Source organism: Narcine bancroftii, chromosome 13 (genome assembly GCF_036971445.1).
Source record: "Narcine bancroftii isolate sNarBan1 chromosome 13, sNarBan1.hap1, whole genome shotgun sequence".
Lineage (NCBI taxonomy): Eukaryota > Metazoa > Chordata > Chondrichthyes > Torpediniformes > Narcinidae > Narcine > Narcine bancroftii.
This window is the reverse complement of record NC_091481.1, coordinates 36,923,712-36,944,095: the sequence shown is the minus strand read 5'-3', so window position 1 is coordinate 36,944,095 and position 20,384 is coordinate 36,923,712. Positions and strand designations below refer to the sequence as shown.

Sequence of the window (20,384 nt, the reverse complement as noted above, 5' to 3'; positions counted from 1 at the left end):
CGTCGCGCATGCAGCTATCTTCAGCGCAAACTCCAGGAGATCCAAAATGAGTGGTGGACTAGCCTCGCCAAACGAACCCAGCTCATCGCGGACATTGGCGACTTCAGGGGTTTCTACAAGGCTCTAAAGGCTGTGTACGGCCCCTCACCCCAAGTCCAAAGCCCGCTGCGCAGCTCAGACGGCAAAGTCCTCCTCAGCGACAAGATCTCCATCCTCAACCGATGGTCAGAACACTTCCAATCACTTTTCAGTGCCAACTGCTCAGTCCAAGATTCCGCCCTGCTCCAGCTCCCTCAACAGCCCCTAAGGCTAGAGCTGGATGAGGTCCTCACCCTGGATGAGACACATAAGGCAATCGAATAACTGAAAAGTGGCAAAGCAGCAGGTATGGATGGAATCCCCCCAGAGGTCTGGAAGGCTGGCGGCAAAACTCTGCATGCCAAACTGCATGAGTTTTTCAAGCTTTGTTGGGACCAAGGAAAACTGCCTCAGGACCTTCGTGATGCCACCATCATCACCCTGTACAAAAACAAAGGCGAGAAATCAGACTGCTCAAACTACAGGGGAATCACGCTGCTCTCCACTGCAGGCAAAATCTTCGCTAGGATTCTACTAAATAGAATAATACCTAGTGTCGCCGAGAATATTCTCCTAGAATCACAGTGCGGCTTTCGCGCAAACAGAGGAACTACTGACATGGTCTTTGCCCTCAGACAGCTCCAAGAAAAGTGCAGAGAACAAAACAAAGGACTCTACATCACCTTTGTTGACCTCACCAAAGCCTTTGACACCGTGAGCAGGAAAGGGCTTTGGCAAATACTAGAGCGCATCGGATGTCCCCCAAAGTTCCTCAACATGATTATCCAACTGCACGAAAACCAACAAGGTCGGGTCAGATACAGCAATGAGCTCTCTGAACCCTTCTCCATTAACAATGGCGTGAAGCAAGGCTGTGTTCTCGCACCAACCCTCTTTTCAATCTTCTTCAGCATGATGCTGAACCAAGCCATGAAAGACCACAACAATGAAGACGCTGTTTACATCCGGTACCGCACGGATGGCAGTCTCTTCAATCTGAGGCGCCTGCAAGCTCACACCAAGACACAAGAGAAACTTGTCCGTGAACTACTCTTTGCAGACGATGCCGCTTTAGTTGCCCATTCAGAGCCAGCTCTTCAGCGCTTGACGTCCTGCTTTGCGGAAACTGCCAAAATGTTTGGCCTGGAAGTCAGCCTGAAGAAAACTGAGGTCCTCCATCAGCCAGCTCCCCACCATGACTACCAGCCCCCCCACATCTCCATCGGGCACACAAAACTCAAAACAGTCAACCAGTTTACCTATCTCGGCTGCACCATTTCATCAGATGCAAGGATCGACAATGAGATAGACAACAGACTCGCCAAGGCAAATAGCGCCTTTGGAAGACTACACAAAAGAGTCTGGAAAAACAACCAACTGAAAAACCTCACAAAGATAAGCGTATACAGAGCCGTTGTCATACCCACACTCCTGTTCGGCTCCAAATCATGGGTCCTCTACCGGCCTCACCTACGGCTCCTAGAACGCTTCCACCAGCGTTGTCTCCGCTCCATCCTCAACATCCATTGGAGCGCTTTCATCCCTAACGTCGAAGTACTCGAGATGGCAGAGGTCGACAGCATCGAATCCACGCTGCTGAAGATCCAGCTGCGCTGGATGGATCACGTCTTCAGAATGGAGGACCATCGCCTTCCCAAGATCGTGTTATATGGCGAGCTCTCCACTGGCCACCGTGACAGAGGTGCACCAAAGAAAAGGTACAAGGACTGCCTAAAGAAATCTCTTGGTGCCTGCCACATTGACCACCGCCAGTGAGCTGATATCGCCTCAAACCGTGCATCTTGGCGCCTCACAGTTTGGCGGGCAGCAACCTCCTTTGAAGAAGACCGCAGAGCCCACCTCACTGACAAAAGGCAAAGGAGGAAAAACCCAACACCCAACCCCAACCAATCAATTTTCCCCTGCAGCCGCTGCAACCGTGTCTGCCTGTCCCGCATCGGACTTGTCAGCCACAAACGAGCCTGCAGCTGACGTGGACTTTTACCCCCTCCATAAATCTTCGTCCGCGAAGCCAAGCCAAAGAAAAAAAATAATGGATCTGATACTAATATTTGACTACTGTATTCTGCATTTGGCTGTGATTACATGTGGGTGAAGGGGAAATCAGAGATGGAGAGAGGGAGCAAATTTAAATTCCTGTGAGTCACTATTTTGGACCTAACATGCGAATATCATCATGAGGAAGGCATGTCAGCACTTCTAATTTCTCAGGAGTTTGTGGAGGTTGGTAGGTTACCAAAAACATTGGCAAACTTCTACAGATGTGTAGTCAAAAATGTGCTGACTGGCTGCTATCAGTCCTCAGTATAGGGAAACCAATACCTCAGAGTGAAAAGCCCAGCAAAATATAGTGGACACAGCCCTGTATATCATAGGAAAAAACTCTCCCCACCATCAAGAAAATGTATATGGAATGCTGCCGTCGGAGAACAGCAGCAGTCATGAAGGATCCTCACCACCTCTGTTTAGAATCAGAATTTATTATCATGAACATATCACAAAATTTGTTGTTTCATGGCAGCATTTAGGCATAATTCTTTTTAATTAAAAAAATTAATGCAAAAATAAGAGGTAGCTTTTATAATTTTTGTCCATTCAGCAATCTGATGAAAGAGGTGAAGAATCTGTTTTTATAACATTGGGTGTTTGTCTACACCTCCTTCCTGATGATAGCAATGTGATGAGGACATGACCTGCTTGGTGAGGGTCCTTGAGGTTGGAGGCTAACTTCTTGAGAAACCGGCTCTTGTAGATGTCCTTAATGGAGTGAAAGTTGGTGCCCATGATGACACTGACCAAGTTCACCATTCTCTGTATTCTTATACTGTCCTTTGCATTGGCACCTCCATACCAGACAGTGATGCAACCAGTCAGAATTCTCTCCAGGGTATACCTGTAGAAATTTGCAAGAGTCTTTGGTGACGTCAAATTGCCTCAAACTCTTCATGAGGTATAGCCACTAGTGTGCTCTCTTCATCATTGTATCGACATGGGGAACCCAGGATGGAACTTCAGAGATGTTGACATCCAGGAATTTGAAGTTCTTAACCCTTTCCACTGACTGAGGATTGTGCCATCAGGAAAGAGGTATCAAAGCTACAAGACTCACCCCACCAGGTTCAGGAGCATCTGGTACCCCTCCACCATCAGACTCCTCAACGACAAACTCAATCAGAGACTCAGCTGGTTTTCCCACTCTTTTTTTTGGAATATTTATTTTCTACATTGAACAGTTTATTTGTACTTCCTTTGTTTACCCTCTCTCTTTTGTCCATGTGTCTTTTCTTGAGCAGAGATTTTTGCACGACTGATAAGTAGAAATTCTCTTATCTACAGGAAAAAAGAATCTCAGGGCTGTATGTGATGTCATGTGCGTAATCTGACAATAAATCTAAGATCTGAACTCGTATCTTTGTTCATATGCTCAAAATTACGAAGTTTTGATCTTAAAAAAAGTAAATAATTTAATTTAAATGGATTGAGGAACTTTACACAGAATAAAGCTGAAAAGAAATGTATTATTTGGAGCAGATACCAACAAAAAACTGTATAAAAAGGGACTCACAGCATAAATCCTCTTGAAATGACCTCTATCTCCTGAATCTGTCGCAGAGCTTTTCGGACAAGACTGGTGAAGGCATGGCTATTTGTCACCAGATTTTCAAGGCATTTGCTGCATTTTCTCATGGATTGCCGAAGCTTGGACCTTTTCCACAAAACGAAGCTTCTGAAAACTATATAAAGAGTGAACCCAAGTATTCCTGCCATGACCCAAGGGAAGGCATCCCTCAGGCTTGAGGTCATGACGAAGACACTAGCAAATGCAATCAATGTGGAAAGATCCCTAATGTGAAAAAAATAAACACAAATTTAGTATTTGGTGGGTTTTAATAGACCTTGAGAGACATATAAACGTGAAAGAAGTGCCTTGAGGTACAGGTATTCCTACTTTTCTCAAGTTCGCATTATGCACTTCACTTTTGTTAGTACTTTTATCGCTAACCAAAAGAAACGCAAAGAGGATTTTCACTTTTACGAAAAAAAAAGTGAAAAGTTAAAATAGTGTTCAGCAGGCTGTCGGGAGAGCGCAGGGCAGTGAGATCAGTGTGGGGACTGATAGCAGGCTGTCGGGAGAGCGCGGGGCAGTGAGATCAGTATGGGGACTGATAGCAGGCTGTCGGGAGAGCGCGGGGCAGTGAGATCAGTGTGGGGACTGATAGCAGGCTGTCGGGAGAGCGCGGGGCAGTGAGATTAGTGTGGGGACTGATAGCAGGCTGTCGGGAGAGCGCGGGGCAGTGAGATCAATGTGGGGACTGATAGCAGGCTGTCGGGAGAACGCAGGCAGTGGGTCTAGGAACGCTTAAAAATGTTCCCTTATAAATTAATGGTAATAGCTTTTTCGCTTTATGCCATTTCAGCTCACAAAAAGGTTTCATAAGAATGCTCTACTTTTGGATAGGGGGGTGCTGGGGGGATACCTATATCTACTATATTATTCCTGTGAAAATTCATCTGTACTTTCAGGACAATGCTGAAGTTTTACAGCTTCTCAAAGATATTGATTTCTGTCTGGGGTGTTACTTTTTTCATGTTAACTTGCCCAAGCATCATCCTTTTCATGCATGTCTAGATTGTATCAATGACTGGGTGTAGTCACATGGCATCTCTAATTTAGTAAAATGATCCAAGACATTTCAGACTGAGAATCAGAACAAAATTACCCAGAGTCAAAAGAAATATTTTAAAGATCAAAGAAGTTCTTGGTCAAAAAGGTGAGTCATTCACAAGTCTAGAAGCATCAGATTTGGACCTCACCCAACATCCGTAGTATGATATTAATTTGAGGAACAAAATGAGTTTCCAAGGCAACATTACTCAGAGTACTCTCATCAATTTCAGTTTCTCTGAATCAAATTAGTTAACTTGTGGATCAGGTAAGAACCGGGTGTATACACAGACTTAGCAGTAAGCAGGCTAAATCGGACAAACTGTTTAAAATGTCGTGAAGCCGAGGAACAGAGACATTCAGGAATGCAGACAGAGAGACCATTACATGAGGGACCACAAATGAAAAGAGCTAAGACAAAGGCCAAGTGCAGTTCTGATGAAACTCCATACAAAACTGGCAAGAAACTGCACAATAGCCATAATTTCTTACAGATTTATCAGGCTATGAAAACAAATTCTAATAGGACGTGGAAAAGATTTTATGGAAAACATCATGTGCTGAACAAGTTAAGGGGGATCTAGCAGTAATTTAAACTTTTGAAGGCAGTGTAGAAGACAATTTCTACAGATTATAAAATTGATTCACACAGTAGAAATGCACAATTGAAGCACAAACCATTAAATGAGATGTTTTAATGAAACAATGATATTAAAACATTTGAGGCAGGAATAGGCATTTACCCCCTCAAACTTTCCTTTTCATTCAGTAGGATCACAGTGATCTGATCTTAGCCTCCTCTAAATTTCCTTGCCTGCTCTCACACCCACTGAATCCCAAAATAACTACATTTGTCTTGAACATGTTCATTGCCTCAGTTTCCAAAGCTCTCAATGTTACATGGTTAAAAGATTCAAAGGACCATTGGAGAGAAGAATTTTTTCCTCATTTCCACGTTAGATGGCCAAATCCCTAATCTGAAATAATATCCCCTTCAATAAAATCCACCCTGATGCTCAGAGCCTAACATTTGAATATCCCCTCCAATGAATACAGAGCCAACCTGATCAATTATTGCTCATAATACATCATTTTCACCTAAGAATCAATCTACTGAACACTCTTCATATTGTCTCCAATGCAAGTACATCATTAACAAAAATGAATTATGTTTGGTACTCCATCTGAGTGCACACCAACCTCTGTACAGTTATAGCAAGTCCTCTCCACTTTTATGCTCCATCTTTTTTATTTTTTAAAATTTTTTTATTTTTCACACTATGAACCATATTGACCAAAATATACATAAACATTTCCCTCTTGAATATACACAGTGTCATTTTCTCCCCTTTCTCCCCCCTCCCTTCCCTCCCTCCTTCCCACCCCCCTCCCCACCCACTCAGCGTTCAACCTATACGATACATTAAACCCATTAAACAATGTCGCCACACAATGAAAATAAACAAGAAAATTGTGTCATCTACTTTTACACAGTTCATTTCATCTTTTTCTCATTCTGTCATTTTAGGTGCTCCATCTTAAGGAGCTTTTCAGCATGAAAACATGCCCTTCATCCCATAGAGACTGTCTGGCCATCATGTCCCAGCTACACAAATTCCATACTATTTTCTCTGCATTCCCATCAACTGTCCATAGATTCTACCACACATTTACACCCAAGGGATCATTTACAGAGGCCATTACAGGGAGGAGGTCCTTTACAGTCTTTGCCCCAAGGCAAAAGAATCTAAAACTTGAGGGCATAGATTTAAGGGAGAAGGGAAAGATTTAAAAGGGTTGCTTTTTCTACACAGTGATGGGTATGTGGAAGGAGCCGGTGGAGCCATGAACAGGGAAAGGATTAGAGCAGTGCTTTTCAAACTGCCCCCCAAAACTCACATACCACCTTAAGCAATCTCTTACTAATCACAGAGCACTTATGGTGTAGGGGTTGTTTAAGGTGGAATGTGAGTTTAGGGGGGCAGTTTGAAAACCACTTTTCTAACTTTTTCCTTTCCATGTACCTGATAGTATGAGTGGGGAGGGAAGGTTGAGAATCACTGCTCTCGACCCAATTGTTACTGAAATATTTAGCTTGAGAAAAATTGTCACTGGCCAATTTCTTTTGGAGTTATGAAACCGTGCCCTTAACGAGTCAATGAGTTATGATTAAAACAGTGGTTTTCAACTTTTATCTTTCCACTCACATATTACTTTAAGCAATCCCTTATGAATCACAGAGCACTTATGGTGTAGGGATTGCTTAAGGTGGAATATGAGTTTGAAAAACACTGGGTTAGAGGGATATGGGACAAATGCAGGCAAAATAGGACTAGCTCAGGAGGGCATCTTGGTCGGCATGGACAAATTGAACTGACAAGTGCAAGACAGCAGTGTGGAAAAGGTGGATATCATTTTAATTTTGTATAAATTTAGACAATTTGGTAACAGGCCCTCTTGGCCCATGAGCCCATGCTGCCCAATTACAGCCATATGACCTACAACCTCCAGTAAGTTTTTGCATGATGGGAGGAAACTGGAGCACCTGAAGAAAACCCATGCAGAAACATAAAGAATGTATAAACTTCTTACAGGATAATAGAGGGGTAACTGTGTTGAGCAGGAGAGGTGAGAGTGTTCAATACGATATTTAAAACACTTTAAAAGAAAACGAAAATGGTTCTCATCTCCTCCTTTGTTAAGCATGAACAAAATATTACTTGGATTGAGATGTCTGGTCAGTGAAAATATTCTCTCTCCTCATCAGAGACAGTCCCTGTTTGTGGAGACTAATTTAAATCAGTGGATCTTCCAGCAAGCTGAAGAGTAGTTTTCTCCTTTCTGAAACTACTCCATACAGCTTAAGGGTGAGGAACCTGATCCCAATGATGACCAGCAATTCCTTTTGGGAATGTCCCCATTGAGGTGGGAGGACTTCTCTTTTTTTTTAATCACCTTCGTAAGAAAAAAGTGAACAGGAAACTGTTCCAAAGTCTTAAAAAGCTCAAGCTCATACAAATGTTTTTAGGAAAAAACTTTGATTGATACTTGATGTACAAACTTTTTAAAAGTTCTGCAATAATAAAGAAGGCACGCTGTTGTAAAGAGTAAGAAAGAAATTGTAGGAAGCATACCAAATATTTGGAGTTCCGGACAACCACGCTGGCAGGTAGCCATCTCTTTGCTGATGGGCCTGGGCTGGTCGCAGGATGCTGGGGTCCAGCAGTTTAATCAGCTCCACATCCTCCTGCAGAAGCACTTCCTGCTTCAGGATGGCGCTCAGTGCACTCAGTTGAAAATCAATATCCTTGTTAAACAGGCAAGAGAATAATGGGCTACTATTTTTGCAAAACATAAAAGACGTACATAGTCAACAGAGTGCTGCAGGTTGGTTATGAGTATTCGTGTTCATTTTCATATGATATGCTAAACATTTGTCCAGTTTGCAACATTTGAAAGCAATATAAACCAAATAATAAACTCAATAAGTTGAGAAATGTACAAAAGAGATAGATTCCTCCAGTTAAAATATTACTTTGAGCTAAAATATGTCACAAATAATGAGAAATTACAGGACTTTGCAACACCCTTACTATTGTCATACAGCTTTTACATGCTGCCTTAAACACAGAGGCTCTTATGTCACTCTTCAGAAACAAGGAAACACAAAAACAGGAAAAGCTGAAGTTAAACAAAAAAGTATTTCTTCCCACCAATCCCCCCCAGCCCTCAGATCCCTCACTTCCACCAACTCCCCTTTGACACCCCCTATCCTCCACCTCCCCCTTTTATTCTCCCCTATCTGTCACCTCCCTAACCCAGCATCTCCCTCCTCTAACTTCCTCTCCCTCCATTTCACTCCCGATCCTCCCACTCTCTCCATTCAGCTATCCTCTTCCCGATCACTTCTCAGATATTTTTCTCATGTCCTCCCGCCCAGACCTCTTGTCTATGGCCCTGTGCTCCTCCCCTGCCCCTTCCCCACCATTTTATTCAAATAATTGCCTTCTTTTACCTCATATGTTGAGGAAGGGCTCAGTCTCAAAACATTGGTTATAAACTTTTATCTTTGTGACATAAAGAACGCTGTATGACTTCAGATTCAGAATCAGAATTTATTGTCATGAGTAAATCATGAAATTTGGTATTTTGTGGCAGCGTCACACTGCAAACATTCATATTATAACCATCTTACAACATTACTCTAAAAAATAAAAATAATAATGCACGAAAAATAAAGCAGTGTCTTTGGTTGATTGATTATTCAGGAATTTGGTGGCAGTGGGGAAGAAATGGTTCAGCACAGAATAGAAGGGCCGAAGAAGCCTGTTTCTGTGTTGTAATGTTCTATGGTTTTAAGTGTTGGAGAAACTCAACAGGTTGCATGGTCTTTTTTTTCTTTGGCTTGGCTTCGCGGACGAAGATTTATGGAGGGGGTAAAAAGTCCACGTCAGCTGCAGGCTCGTTTGTGGCTGACAAGTCCGATGCGGGACAGGCAGACACGATTGCAGCGGTTGCAAGGGAAAATTTGTTGGTTGGGGTTGGGTGTTGGGTTTTTCCTCCTTTGCCTTTTGTCAGTGAGGTGGGCTCTGCGGTCTTCTTCAAAGGAGGTTGCAGCCCGCCAAACTGTGAGGCGCCAAGATGCACGGTTTGAGGCGTTATCAGCCCACTGGCGGTGGTCAATGTGGCAGGCACCAAGAGATTTCTTTAGGCAGTCCTTGTACCTGACAGGTTGCATGGTACATAGGAGATAAAGGTATATAACCAATATTTCTCTCCTGCCCTCATCTCCATGTCCACCGATGGTCAACAGTCAAGAGGCTGTTGGTGGACATGGATGAGGGAGGAAAGGGAGAGAATGGGGGTGGGGGGGGGTTAATGGAAGTAGAAAACTGGTCTCATGCTCTGCTAAACTGAGATCACCTGCAAATTGGAGGAACAACACATTTTGTCTAGGAACCCTCTCACCAGATGGAATAAACATCGATTTCTCCAGTTTCCATTCGCACCACCTTCTCCCCCCACCCCCACCAAAATCCTTTCCCAAAATCCTTTTCTCCAACTTTGCATTAACAGAGCTACTGCCCTCTCCCAATCAATTCTCAGCTTTTCTCTCCCGAACCATGAATAAAGACAGAGGCCAAAGTAAAAATGGTTGGAAAAGAGAAAAATAAGAGAGGGGTATAGAAAAGTCAAGTGTAAAAGTCATGACAAATACTACATTCTGAAAGGACCACAAGTACAAGGGCACTTTATATGAATGCCTGTAGTATTTGAAACAAGGTCAGTGAACATAAGGCACAAATCAATGCAAAGGGGTATGATTTATTGGCCATCACAGAAATGTGGTTGCAAAGTGGAATGATTGGGAATAAATATCCAAGGCTATCAGCTAATATGAAAGCATTGGCGGGGAAGTAAGGGAAGTGGGTTGCGCTCTTAATTGAAGAGATCAGGGAGAAAGCAAGAGATGATACAAGACTGAAGACAGAACACTGAATCTTTTTGGGTAGAATTTACGAATAGTGAAAATGTGGGTGATATCACTGGTGGGAATTGTCCAAAGGCCAGCAAATATTACAGTGGCAAAAGCTACAAACAAAGAAATATATGATGCATGTAAAAATGGAATGACACTTGTCATTGGGGACTTTAATTTGCCAGTAGTTTAGATAAATCAGGTAAATTGAGGCAGTCTTGTGGAGGACTTCATAGAATGCACTTGTGATGGCTTTCCTGAACAGCATATTAGTGAACCTTCATGATTCTGTGTCGTGAGCTAGGTAAAATGAACAATTTTGTAGTTAAGGATTAGCTTGGAAAGAGTGATGAGACTATGATTGGATTTAACATAAAATGGAGGGTGCAATAATTCACTCTAACAGCAGAGCATTATGGCTAAATAAGGGAGACCGCATCAGGATGAGGGAAGGGTTGGTGAGCATTAACTTGGAATGCAGTCAATTTGGTGGGACAGTTGAGGGTTTTTCACAATGCTCACAAGAACAGTATGGGTGGGAAGAGCCAGCCTTGGATAATTAAGGAAGTAAAAGAAGGCAAAGTCGCCAAAGGTGATAGAAAACTGGAAAATTGGGAAAACTTTAAAAAGCAACTGAGAACCGCTGACAGATTTTGAAAGAAAACTCATACAAAATATAAAAGCTGATAGTAAAAGTTCCTATAATTATACAAAGCAGAAAAAGGAGGAAGATGAGAAAGGGGAATTAAAATGGGTACTATGCAAATATCCTAGGTTATAAATAAATATTTTGAATCAGTCCACAATGAAGGACACGTCTGACATGCCAAAAAGAGGGGAGGACCTCAATATAATTGCTATCACAAAAGTTGAGCAACTTAGAAGGTGTTAAGGTAGCCAATTCCTTAACTGAAAGAGATGGGGGAAGTTGTAGTAAAGGCCCTTGTAATAATTTACCAAAATTCTCTGGACTATGGGCACGTCACAGCAGATTCAACAAATATCGTGCTACTGTAGTATATTAAAAGGATATAGGCCGATAGCAAGATACTATAAGCTAGCTATCTTAATGTCTGTGAATGGAGGCAAAGATATAATTAAGAAATACTGAGACTTCTGGATGGATATTGTTCCATCAGTCAGATTCAGGAAGGCCAGGTCCTGTTGGACAAATTTACTGTTCACACTAACCATTCAAGACTCTCCTATTACAAAACAATATTTATCCGTGAATTTATCTATCTATCTATTTATATGTTGTAACAGATCTGCGCTAATATTAATTCTTAGTTTAATGTTAACATTATATTTTATCTAGATATGGTTTAATAAGTAAGTTTGGGCGGTTACAGAATAACACACAGGTCAATGCTGTTATGTGTTTCTTCTAAGAAAAGGGGGATGCAGAATAAGTATATTTCAAAAGAGAAGCTACTTCTGTCTGTCTCTTTAAGATAAAGAGGGCAGTTTCATTTGGAAAACAGATTCCAAAATCTTCATTCAAAAGAAGAAAATTTGATCTTGGGAAGACTGGAATTGTACTCTACACAGGAGGTAAACTGGTGGTTCAGAAGATGGTCACTTCTCTTTAAAAAATACATCTCAAGACATCTCATCAAAAGAATTATGAGTAAAGAAGTCTGAAGATATAATGTTTAAAAGCAATTTATAATTATTTCTCAACTGAAAATTTAAGACCTTCAAGCAAGACTAAAATTGTACTGAAGTTTTAAAAATTAACTTTTCAGATTAGGACTTTAATTACACACACACACACACACACACACACACACACACACACACACACATATTTGCGCATAGCGGGATTACATTTAGAGTTGTTTAGAGATAAGTAAATGTTATGTTATTAATTATTTAATTTAAAAAACTTATTTTGAATTTACAATTGTCTGGTGAATTTTCCTTTGCTGTTCCTATGTTAGTGCTAACAAAGTCCCTTTAGTTCCAAACAAAATTAAAAGGGTTGTTAGTTCATAACAATGTATATTTGTCTTGTGTATGTATTGTTTGTAGGTGTGGTATGTCTAGTTCTTTTGCACAGAGGACGTTGTTTCATCAGGTTGTACTTATGTTTTTTTTCTTTGGCTTGGCTTCGCGGACGAAGATTTATGGAGGGGGTAAAAGTCCACATCAGCTGCAGGCTCGTTTGTGGCTGACAAGTCCGATGCGGGACAGGCAGACACAGTTGCAGCGGCTGCAGGGGAAAATTGGTTGGTTGGGGTTGGGTGTTGGGTTTTTCCTCTTTTACCTTTTGTCAGTGAGGTGGGCTCTGCGGTCTTCTTCAAAGGAGGTTGCTGCCCGCCAAACTGTGAGGCGCCAAGATGCACGGTTTGAGGCGATATCAGCCCACTGGCGGTGGTCAATGTGGCAGGCACCAAGAGATTTCTTTAGGCAGTCCTTCTACCTTTTCTTTGGTGCACCTCTGTCACGGTGGCCAGTGGAGAGCTTGCCATATAACACGATCTTGGGAAGGCGATGGTCCTCCATTCTGGAGACGTGACCCATCCAGCGCAGCTGGATCTTCAGCAGCGTGGACTCGATGCTGTCGACCTCTGCCATCTCGAGTACTTCGACGTTAGGGATGAAAGCGCTCCAATGGATGTTGAGGATGGAGTGGAGACAACGCTGGTGGAAGCGTTCTAGGAGCCGTAGGTGATGCCGGTAGAGGATCCATGATTCGGAGCCGAACAGGAGTGTGGGTATGACAACGGCTCTGTATACGCTTATCTTTGTGAGGTTTTTCAGTTGGTTGTTTTTCCAGACTCTTTTGTGTAGTCTTCCAAAAGCACTATTTGCCTTGGCGAGTCTGTTGTCTATCTCATTGTTGATCCTTGCATCTGATGAAATGGTGCAGCCGAGATAGGTAAACTGGTTGACCGTTTTGAGTTTTGTGTGCCCGATGGAGATGTGGGGGGGCTGGTAGTCATGGTGGGGAGCTGGCTGATGGAGGACCTCAGTTTTCTTCAGGCTGACTTCCAGGCCAAACATTTTGGCCTGTACTTATAATGAACTTGTATGCTTTCAAATTGTGGAAAAGGAATTGTGGCAAACACAGAATAATGGCAATTTCGTGTCATACTACATTTCTGTTTTATTTCATGACAACAAGTAGTATCTCAACTGACATTACCCCCAATTCCATGCATCCTTAATGCATCCTTATCAAATGGATGTCTTTTATACAATACCTTATTGAAAGGCACCCTTGCAGTCCGAGAAAGAGAAGCAAAAGAGAATCCCCTCAGATTCACCTTCAGCACCCTTATAGCTTCTGCAGCCGCACAAGACTCCAGTTAGGTTCAAACTATTGGCAACCTGAGCCTAGATCCTAACCTCCGACGTGATAAGGATGCCTTCAGGTGAAGTCTTACTGTCATCCTGATTGTACGTACAACCTGACAGCATTCTCACTGCCCATGGGAAGAAGCTGTTTCTCATCCTGGTGGTTCTGGCTCCTGTATCTCTTCCCCAATGGAAGGACCTGAAAGATGCTATGTGCAGGGTGGAAAGGGTCGTCAATGAGTTTGAGTATTCTCTTCAGACAACGATCCCAGTAGATCATGTTGAGGGGTGGGGGGAAGGAGACTCTAGTGATCCTCTCTGCCACTCTTATCGTCCTGCGGATTGACATCCAATCCATTTCTCTGCAGTAACCGTACCACACCGTGATGCAGCCGGCCAGGATACTCTAAATAGAGCTCCTATCAAAGGTTGACATGATGCCTGTTTCAGTCTTCTCAGGAAGTGCAGATACCGTTGGGCCTTCCTTACAAGTGAGGAGATTTTGAGTATCCATGATAGATCGCTTGTTAAGTGAACGCCAAAGAACTTGATGCTCTCCTCTAGAGTTGTTGATGTGTAGTGGAGGGTGGTTGTTCCTGGTCCTCCTGATGTCCATGATCATCTCCTTCATCTTGTCCACGTTGAGACTCAGGTTGCTACTCTCGCACCATTTCATGAGATTTTCCACCTCTACTCTGTAGTGCGACTCATTGTGGTTGCTGGTTCAGCCAATTACAGTTGTGTCATTTGCAAGTGACGACACTGAACAAGCTGGATCTGGCGATGCAGTCGAGGGTCAGGAGTGTGAACGGGAGCAAACTGAGCACACAGCCCTGAGGTGCATCACTGCTCAGCGTGATGGTGCTCAACGTTCTGCTACCTAGATGGACTGTGGTCCTTCTTTTAGGAAGTCTAGGATCCAGTTACATCAAGGACAGCTTCTCCACCAGCCTCTGGGGAATGATATACTAAACACCAAGCTGAAGACAATGAACAGCATGAGGCGTTCTTCTCCAGGTGGGCCAGGATGAGTGAAGAGAAAAGGCTATAGCATTGTCTGTGGTACGGTTTCTTCTACAGGTGAATTGAAACAGGACCAGTGTTTCTGGGAGATGTGTTTTAATGTGTTCCATCACCAAGCGCTCGAAGCATTTCATAATCACTGAGGTCTGTGCCACAGGGCAGTAGTCATTAAGGCCTGTTGTCGCCCTCTTGGATACTGGGATGATAGTGACCATCTTTAACCCTGTGGGCTGCTGCATTGAGGTGCTAAAGATGTCCATGAAGACCTCTGTGGCCCTTCAGAACCCAACCAGGTATGTTGTTTGGTCTCGCCATCTTGCGTGGGTTCACCTTGGATAAGGTTCTCCTCACCTCAGCCCCAGCTATGCAGGAGGCTAGTTCATCAGAAGGGCATGGTGCTTTCTTTGACCTCATCCTGTTCTTCTCATCAAATTGTGCAAAGAAATGTTCAGTCTGTCTAGAAGGGAGGCTCCATTGTCTTTCATGTGATCCATTATAGTCTTGAACCCTTGGGTGCCATCAGTGGTCTGGAAAGGGGCTTGACCTCCAGGGCCCTTCAGGAGCCATTCTTGCCATCAGCACCTTCTCGAATATATTACGATAGATAAAAAAATTGGTTAACGAGTAGAAAGCAAAGAGTTGGGGAAAAAAGGAGGTTTCTCTGGATGGCAGTGAGTGCCTCAAGGTCATTGCTGGGCAATTTTCACAGTATGTACTGAGGATTTGGAACAGGGGCCAGAGTATAACATATCCACATTTGCTGATAACATTAAATTAAGTGGAAAAGCAAATTATGCAGAAGATGCAGAGTTTGCAGAAAGATATAGATATGTTAAGTAAGTGGGTGAGTGAGGTTCTGGCAGATAGAATGCAACATTGATAAACACGAGGTCATCCACTTTGGAAAGGAAAATAGATCAGATTAAAGAAAGCTCTTGGTGCCTGCCACATTGACCACCGCCAGTGGGCTGATATCACCTCCAACCGTGCATCTTGGCGCCTCACAGTTCGGCGGGCAGCAACCTCCTTTGAAGAAGACCGCAGAGCCCACCTCACCGACAAAAGACAAAGGAGGAAAAGCCCAACACCCAACCCCAACCAACCAATTTTCCCCTGCAACCGTGTCTGCCTGTCCCGCATCGGACTTGTCAGCCACAAACGAGCCTGCAGCTGACGTGGACTTCACCCCTCTATAGATCTTCATCCGCGAAGCCAAGCCAAAGAAGAAAGAAAAGAAAGAAAAGATTACAGTGTGCTGCATGCAGAGGGATATGAAAGTGCTTACGCAGGAATTAGTAAAAGTTGGTTTGCAGGTACAACAAGAAGGCAAATGGAACGTTGGCCATCATGGCTGGAGGGATTGAATTTAGGAGCAGGGGGGTTTTTCTGCAACTGGACAGGGTCCTGGTGAGGCCATACCTGGAGCACCAGATGCAGTTCTGGTTTACTGGCTTTAGAGGCAGTGCAGAGAAAGTTCGTTGTTGATTGCCTATGAGACTGAGTAGCCTGGGACTATACCTTCTGCAATTCAGAAGAATGAAAGAGGAAGAAGTTATTGAAAGAATAGGTAAGATATAAGCAGGTAGGTGAAACTAAAACGAGGGTTCATTGGCTCAAAATTCAGTAGAATAGATTTGGGTTGGAGATGAAGAGGAACTGCTTTTCCCAGAGTCACGAATCTTTGGCATTAAAGGCTGCCGTGTTAAATATATTTAAGATACACTAGATTAGATTTTTGTGTTGGGGAATTTAGGGTTATGGGGAAAAGACAGACAGATGGAGCCGAGTCCACTGCCAGATCAGTCATAATCCTATTCAGCTGGAAGCAGACTTGACAGGACATATTGCCAAGTCCTACAACCTATTTCCATTTCAATTCTAAGAAGATAATAACAATGCCCTTTTCTCAATAACAGGCATGGTCTGAAACAGGATTAGTCGACAGATTGGATGCCTGTGGAGACAAATATTACTGATATAACGTAAAACATAAAAACAGAAATTTACAAAAAATGTGAAAAAAGTTTTTTAAAAATCCCATCAGTGGTCCAGAAAGGGGCTTGAGCTTGTTAGTTCCCCCTCCCCTTGTAATTGAGGCCCATAGTAAGTGAAGAAATGCTTCAAGTGGTCAATAGATGGAAACAAAACAGTTGAGATTAACTTTTCTGGAGAACATAGACCAGGAATAGTAAAGATTAGAGTTTTCAATTTTAAAAAATGGTATTATGTCAGACCAGACAATTTCTTGACAATTATACGTGTGACGAACACCAGGGTAGAACACCACTGAGGGGCAAGGGTTACATAAAGCCTACCAGTGATTCCAATTCTTTTCTTCTCTTAGTTTCAGAGAATGGGTTCCATTTTTGAACAACTTCAACACTGTCCAATAAGAAGCTCCTCTGTTTAAAAAAAACAAACCCATTTAGTTCTCTGTCTTAATTCCAAGCATGTATACTATTAATCAGGCAGAAGGAATAATTGTGATCATAATTCTGAGACTAAATGAACCAAAGCAATGAAATGACTCTTGTTCATTTGGTTTCACTGTCAGATTTTTAAAAAGCTTGTCAGCCACCATTATTACAGTATTCCTCACCTCAGAAACTTGGTTTGATTCTGGCGTATTCCATTCTTAACATGTGAACTGGGCCTTGCTAACAAGAACATCAGATTCAAAATTTTATTGTCATGAACAATTTCTTGTTTATTTTCATTGTGTGATGACATTGTTTAATGGGTTTAATGTATCATATGAGTGGGTGGGGGGGTGAAGGAGGGAGGGAAGGGAGGGGGGAAGGGGAGAAAATGACACTGTGCATATTCAAGAGCGAAATGTTTGTGTGTATTTTGGTCAATATGGTTCATAGTGTGAAAAATAAAAAAATTAAATTTAAAAAAAGTCATGAAATCCGCTGTCTTGCAGCAGCAACTTAGGGCAAACATTCATATTATAACCATCTTACAACATTACTATAAAAAAATTAAAAATAGTGCACGGAAAGTTAAGGCAGTGTCTTTGGTTCATGATTATTCAGGAATCTGAAGGGGGAGTGGGGAAGAAGCTGTCCTTGTACTGCTGAGTGCTCGTTTTTAGACTCCTGTACCTTTTCCCCATGGTTGCAGAGTGAAGAGGGCATGGCCTGGATTTTGGGGGTCTTTGAGGATAGAGGCTGCTTTTTTTAAGACTCCACCATCTGTAGATGTCCTCGATTGAGTGAAGTCTGGTGCCTGTGATGTCGCAGGCTGAGTTAACAACCCTCTGGAGTTAATTCTTGTCTTGAGAGTTGGCGCCTCAAAAGTCTGGGGAGGTGCTTTAGTGTGAGTTTGCACCTTGGACACCTGCCAGAATTTTTCAATAATGCCCCTGGGGGAAGCCAAACTACCGAGCCCCCACCTCGACTCCAACATGCTGTCCAATGACGCCTACACATGTATCCTGGCGGAGTTCTCCACAATTGTGGCGCCACAATTTTCCTCAGAGAAACCAAGGGGGTAAGGCACCACATCCTCAACGAGGGCTCCCTGCTGCATTCCAGAGCATGCTGCCTTCCTTCCCCCCTCCAAAAAAACTTGCTCTTGTCAAAGAGGAATTCGAGAAAATGGAACAGTTGGGGATAGTGCAGTAGTCAGACAGCCCCTGGGCCTCCCCCCTGCACATAGTCCAGAGGCAGCAGGAAAGTGGAGGCCAAGTGGTAATTTCCCCAAGGACATACGAAAAACCACCATAATCACCCTTTCGGCCTTAAGAATTCTACTGAGTCTTTTCAGCAGCTGATGGACGTGGGCTGGGACTTCCCATTTGCGTTCATCTACCTGGATGACATCCTTATTGCCAGCTATAATCATTCAGAGCCCATGGTCCACCTCAGACAATTATTCACCTGCTTGCAGGAGTTTGGGCTGACCATCAACCCCAACAAGTGTCAGTTTGAGTGGGACACAGTTGACTTCCTGCGGCATTGGATCAACAGGTACAGGGCAAAACCACTGCCCAAGAAGGTGGAGGCCGTTTGGCGGTACACAAAACCTCACACTGTGAAGGGGCTCCAGGAGTTCGCCATTATGATTAACTTCTACCATCGATTCATACCAGCAGTGGCTCAAATCATGCACCCCCTTTTCACGCTCATGGCAGAGAAAAATAAAGACATTGTCTGAGACGGGGAGGCCTCGGAGGCATTCCAGAAGGCGAAGGATGCTCTGGCCAATGCCGTCCTTCTGGTTCACCCTTGGCTGGAGGCACCAACCACCCTCATGGTGGACGCCTCCAGCATAGTGGTTGGAGGAGTCGTCGAACAGCTGATTGACACTCAATGGCTGCCCATGGCTTTTTGTTTTCAGCAGGCATCTCAAGCCACCTGAACTTAAATACAGCGCTTTTGACTGGGAGCTATTGGTGCTGTACCTGGCGGTCAGGCACTTCCAAAACTTTCTGGACGTCAGACAATTCAAGGTCTTCACAGAGCACAAACCACTGACTTTCGCCTTCCACAAAGTGTCTGACCCATGGTCAGCTAGGCAGCAGAGGCACCTTTCCTTCATGTCCAAATTCACCACACACATCCAGCACATCACCGGCAAGAACAACATGGTGGCCCATGCACTTTTCCATCCCACCATCGAGTCCATCCATGCCCTATCCCAGAGCATAGAATATTCAGCCCTTGCCAGGGCACAACACAATGACCCTGAGATCCCAGTGTACAGGACGGCGCTTTCTGGGCTGCGGCTGGAGGATGTCATCATCACCCTGGCAACCAGACACTCCTCTACAATGTCTCCACTGGCAAACCCCGCCCCATCGTGCCAGCAGCATGGAGTTGGCATGTCTTTGATGTAGTGCACAACTTGGCACATCTGGCCAGCAGGATTGTCTTGCATGGGGTCTGCAAACAGGTCAGTCAGTGGACCAAAACCTACACACTCTGCCAGGTGTCCAAGATGCAAACTCACACTAAAGCATCTCCCCAGACTTTTGAGCCAGCATGGCTTAGGTTCAGCCACGTCCACATTGTGGGGCTGCTACCGGTTTCCCGTGGGGCGAGATACCTCCTCATTATGGTTGACCACTCCATGAGGTGGCCAGAGGTGGTCCTGACACAACCATAGAGACCTGTACCAGGGCACTAATCAACACCTGGGTATCCAGGTTTGGAGTCCCGGAACATCTCACCTCCAACAGGGGAGCACAGTTTACCTTGGGGCTCTAGATGGCGCTAGCCAAACAGTTGGGAAACCAAATCCACCATGCCATGGCATATCACCCACAGGCCAATGGGTTGCTGGAGCAGTCCCACAGACACTTAAAAGCAGCCCTGATGGCCCAGCTCAAGGAGCCCAACTGTGATATGCATCACACCGATTCTTTACTGCCTCCGAAGCAGAAATGGTCTAAGGCACACCCTTGGTAATCCTAGGGGAGTTCTTAGCTGCCGCCAAGGATCTCGAGACCCCCATGGTTACTCTGAAACAGCTGAGGGAAAGACTGGGTATCCTAGCCCCTCCACAGCCTCTGCCACATGGCAAGCTCAAATCTTTCATCCCAAGGACTTGCACACCTGTGGATATGTTTTAGTGTGAAGGGGAGCATACTGGGAACCCCTTCAATGGCCATACGAGGCGGCAAAAAAAGTCATCAGGCATAATGGGTCGACGTGTGTATTAGATATTGCCGGCAATATCTCGACCACCTGAAACTGGTCCATGTAGACATTATCCAGGCAGTTGGGACTCAGCTCTCACAATGCAGAGGTAGGCCACCCAAAGTGGCATCAGATACAGTGTGTGTTGGTTCCCCAGTCTTGGATATGA

At 43.9% G+C, this 20,384-nt stretch overlaps 1 protein-coding gene across 1 annotated transcript in view; it reads right to left on the bottom strand.

Moving 5' to 3' along the window:
• vezt (vezatin, adherens junctions transmembrane protein) overlaps positions 1-20,384 on the bottom strand; it is a 184,791-nt gene that overhangs the window by 86,837 nt on the left and 77,570 nt on the right. The window contains exons 3-5 of the mRNA XM_069908519.1: positions 16,886-16,972; positions 7,900-8,072; positions 3,665-3,943 (exon numbers count right to left, since the gene is read on the bottom strand). Of these exons, the coding sequence (XP_069764620.1) occupies positions 3,665-3,943; positions 7,900-8,072; positions 16,886-16,972 (539 nt within the window). The remainder of the gene's footprint in view (positions 1-3,664; positions 3,944-7,899; positions 8,073-16,885; positions 16,973-20,384) is intronic.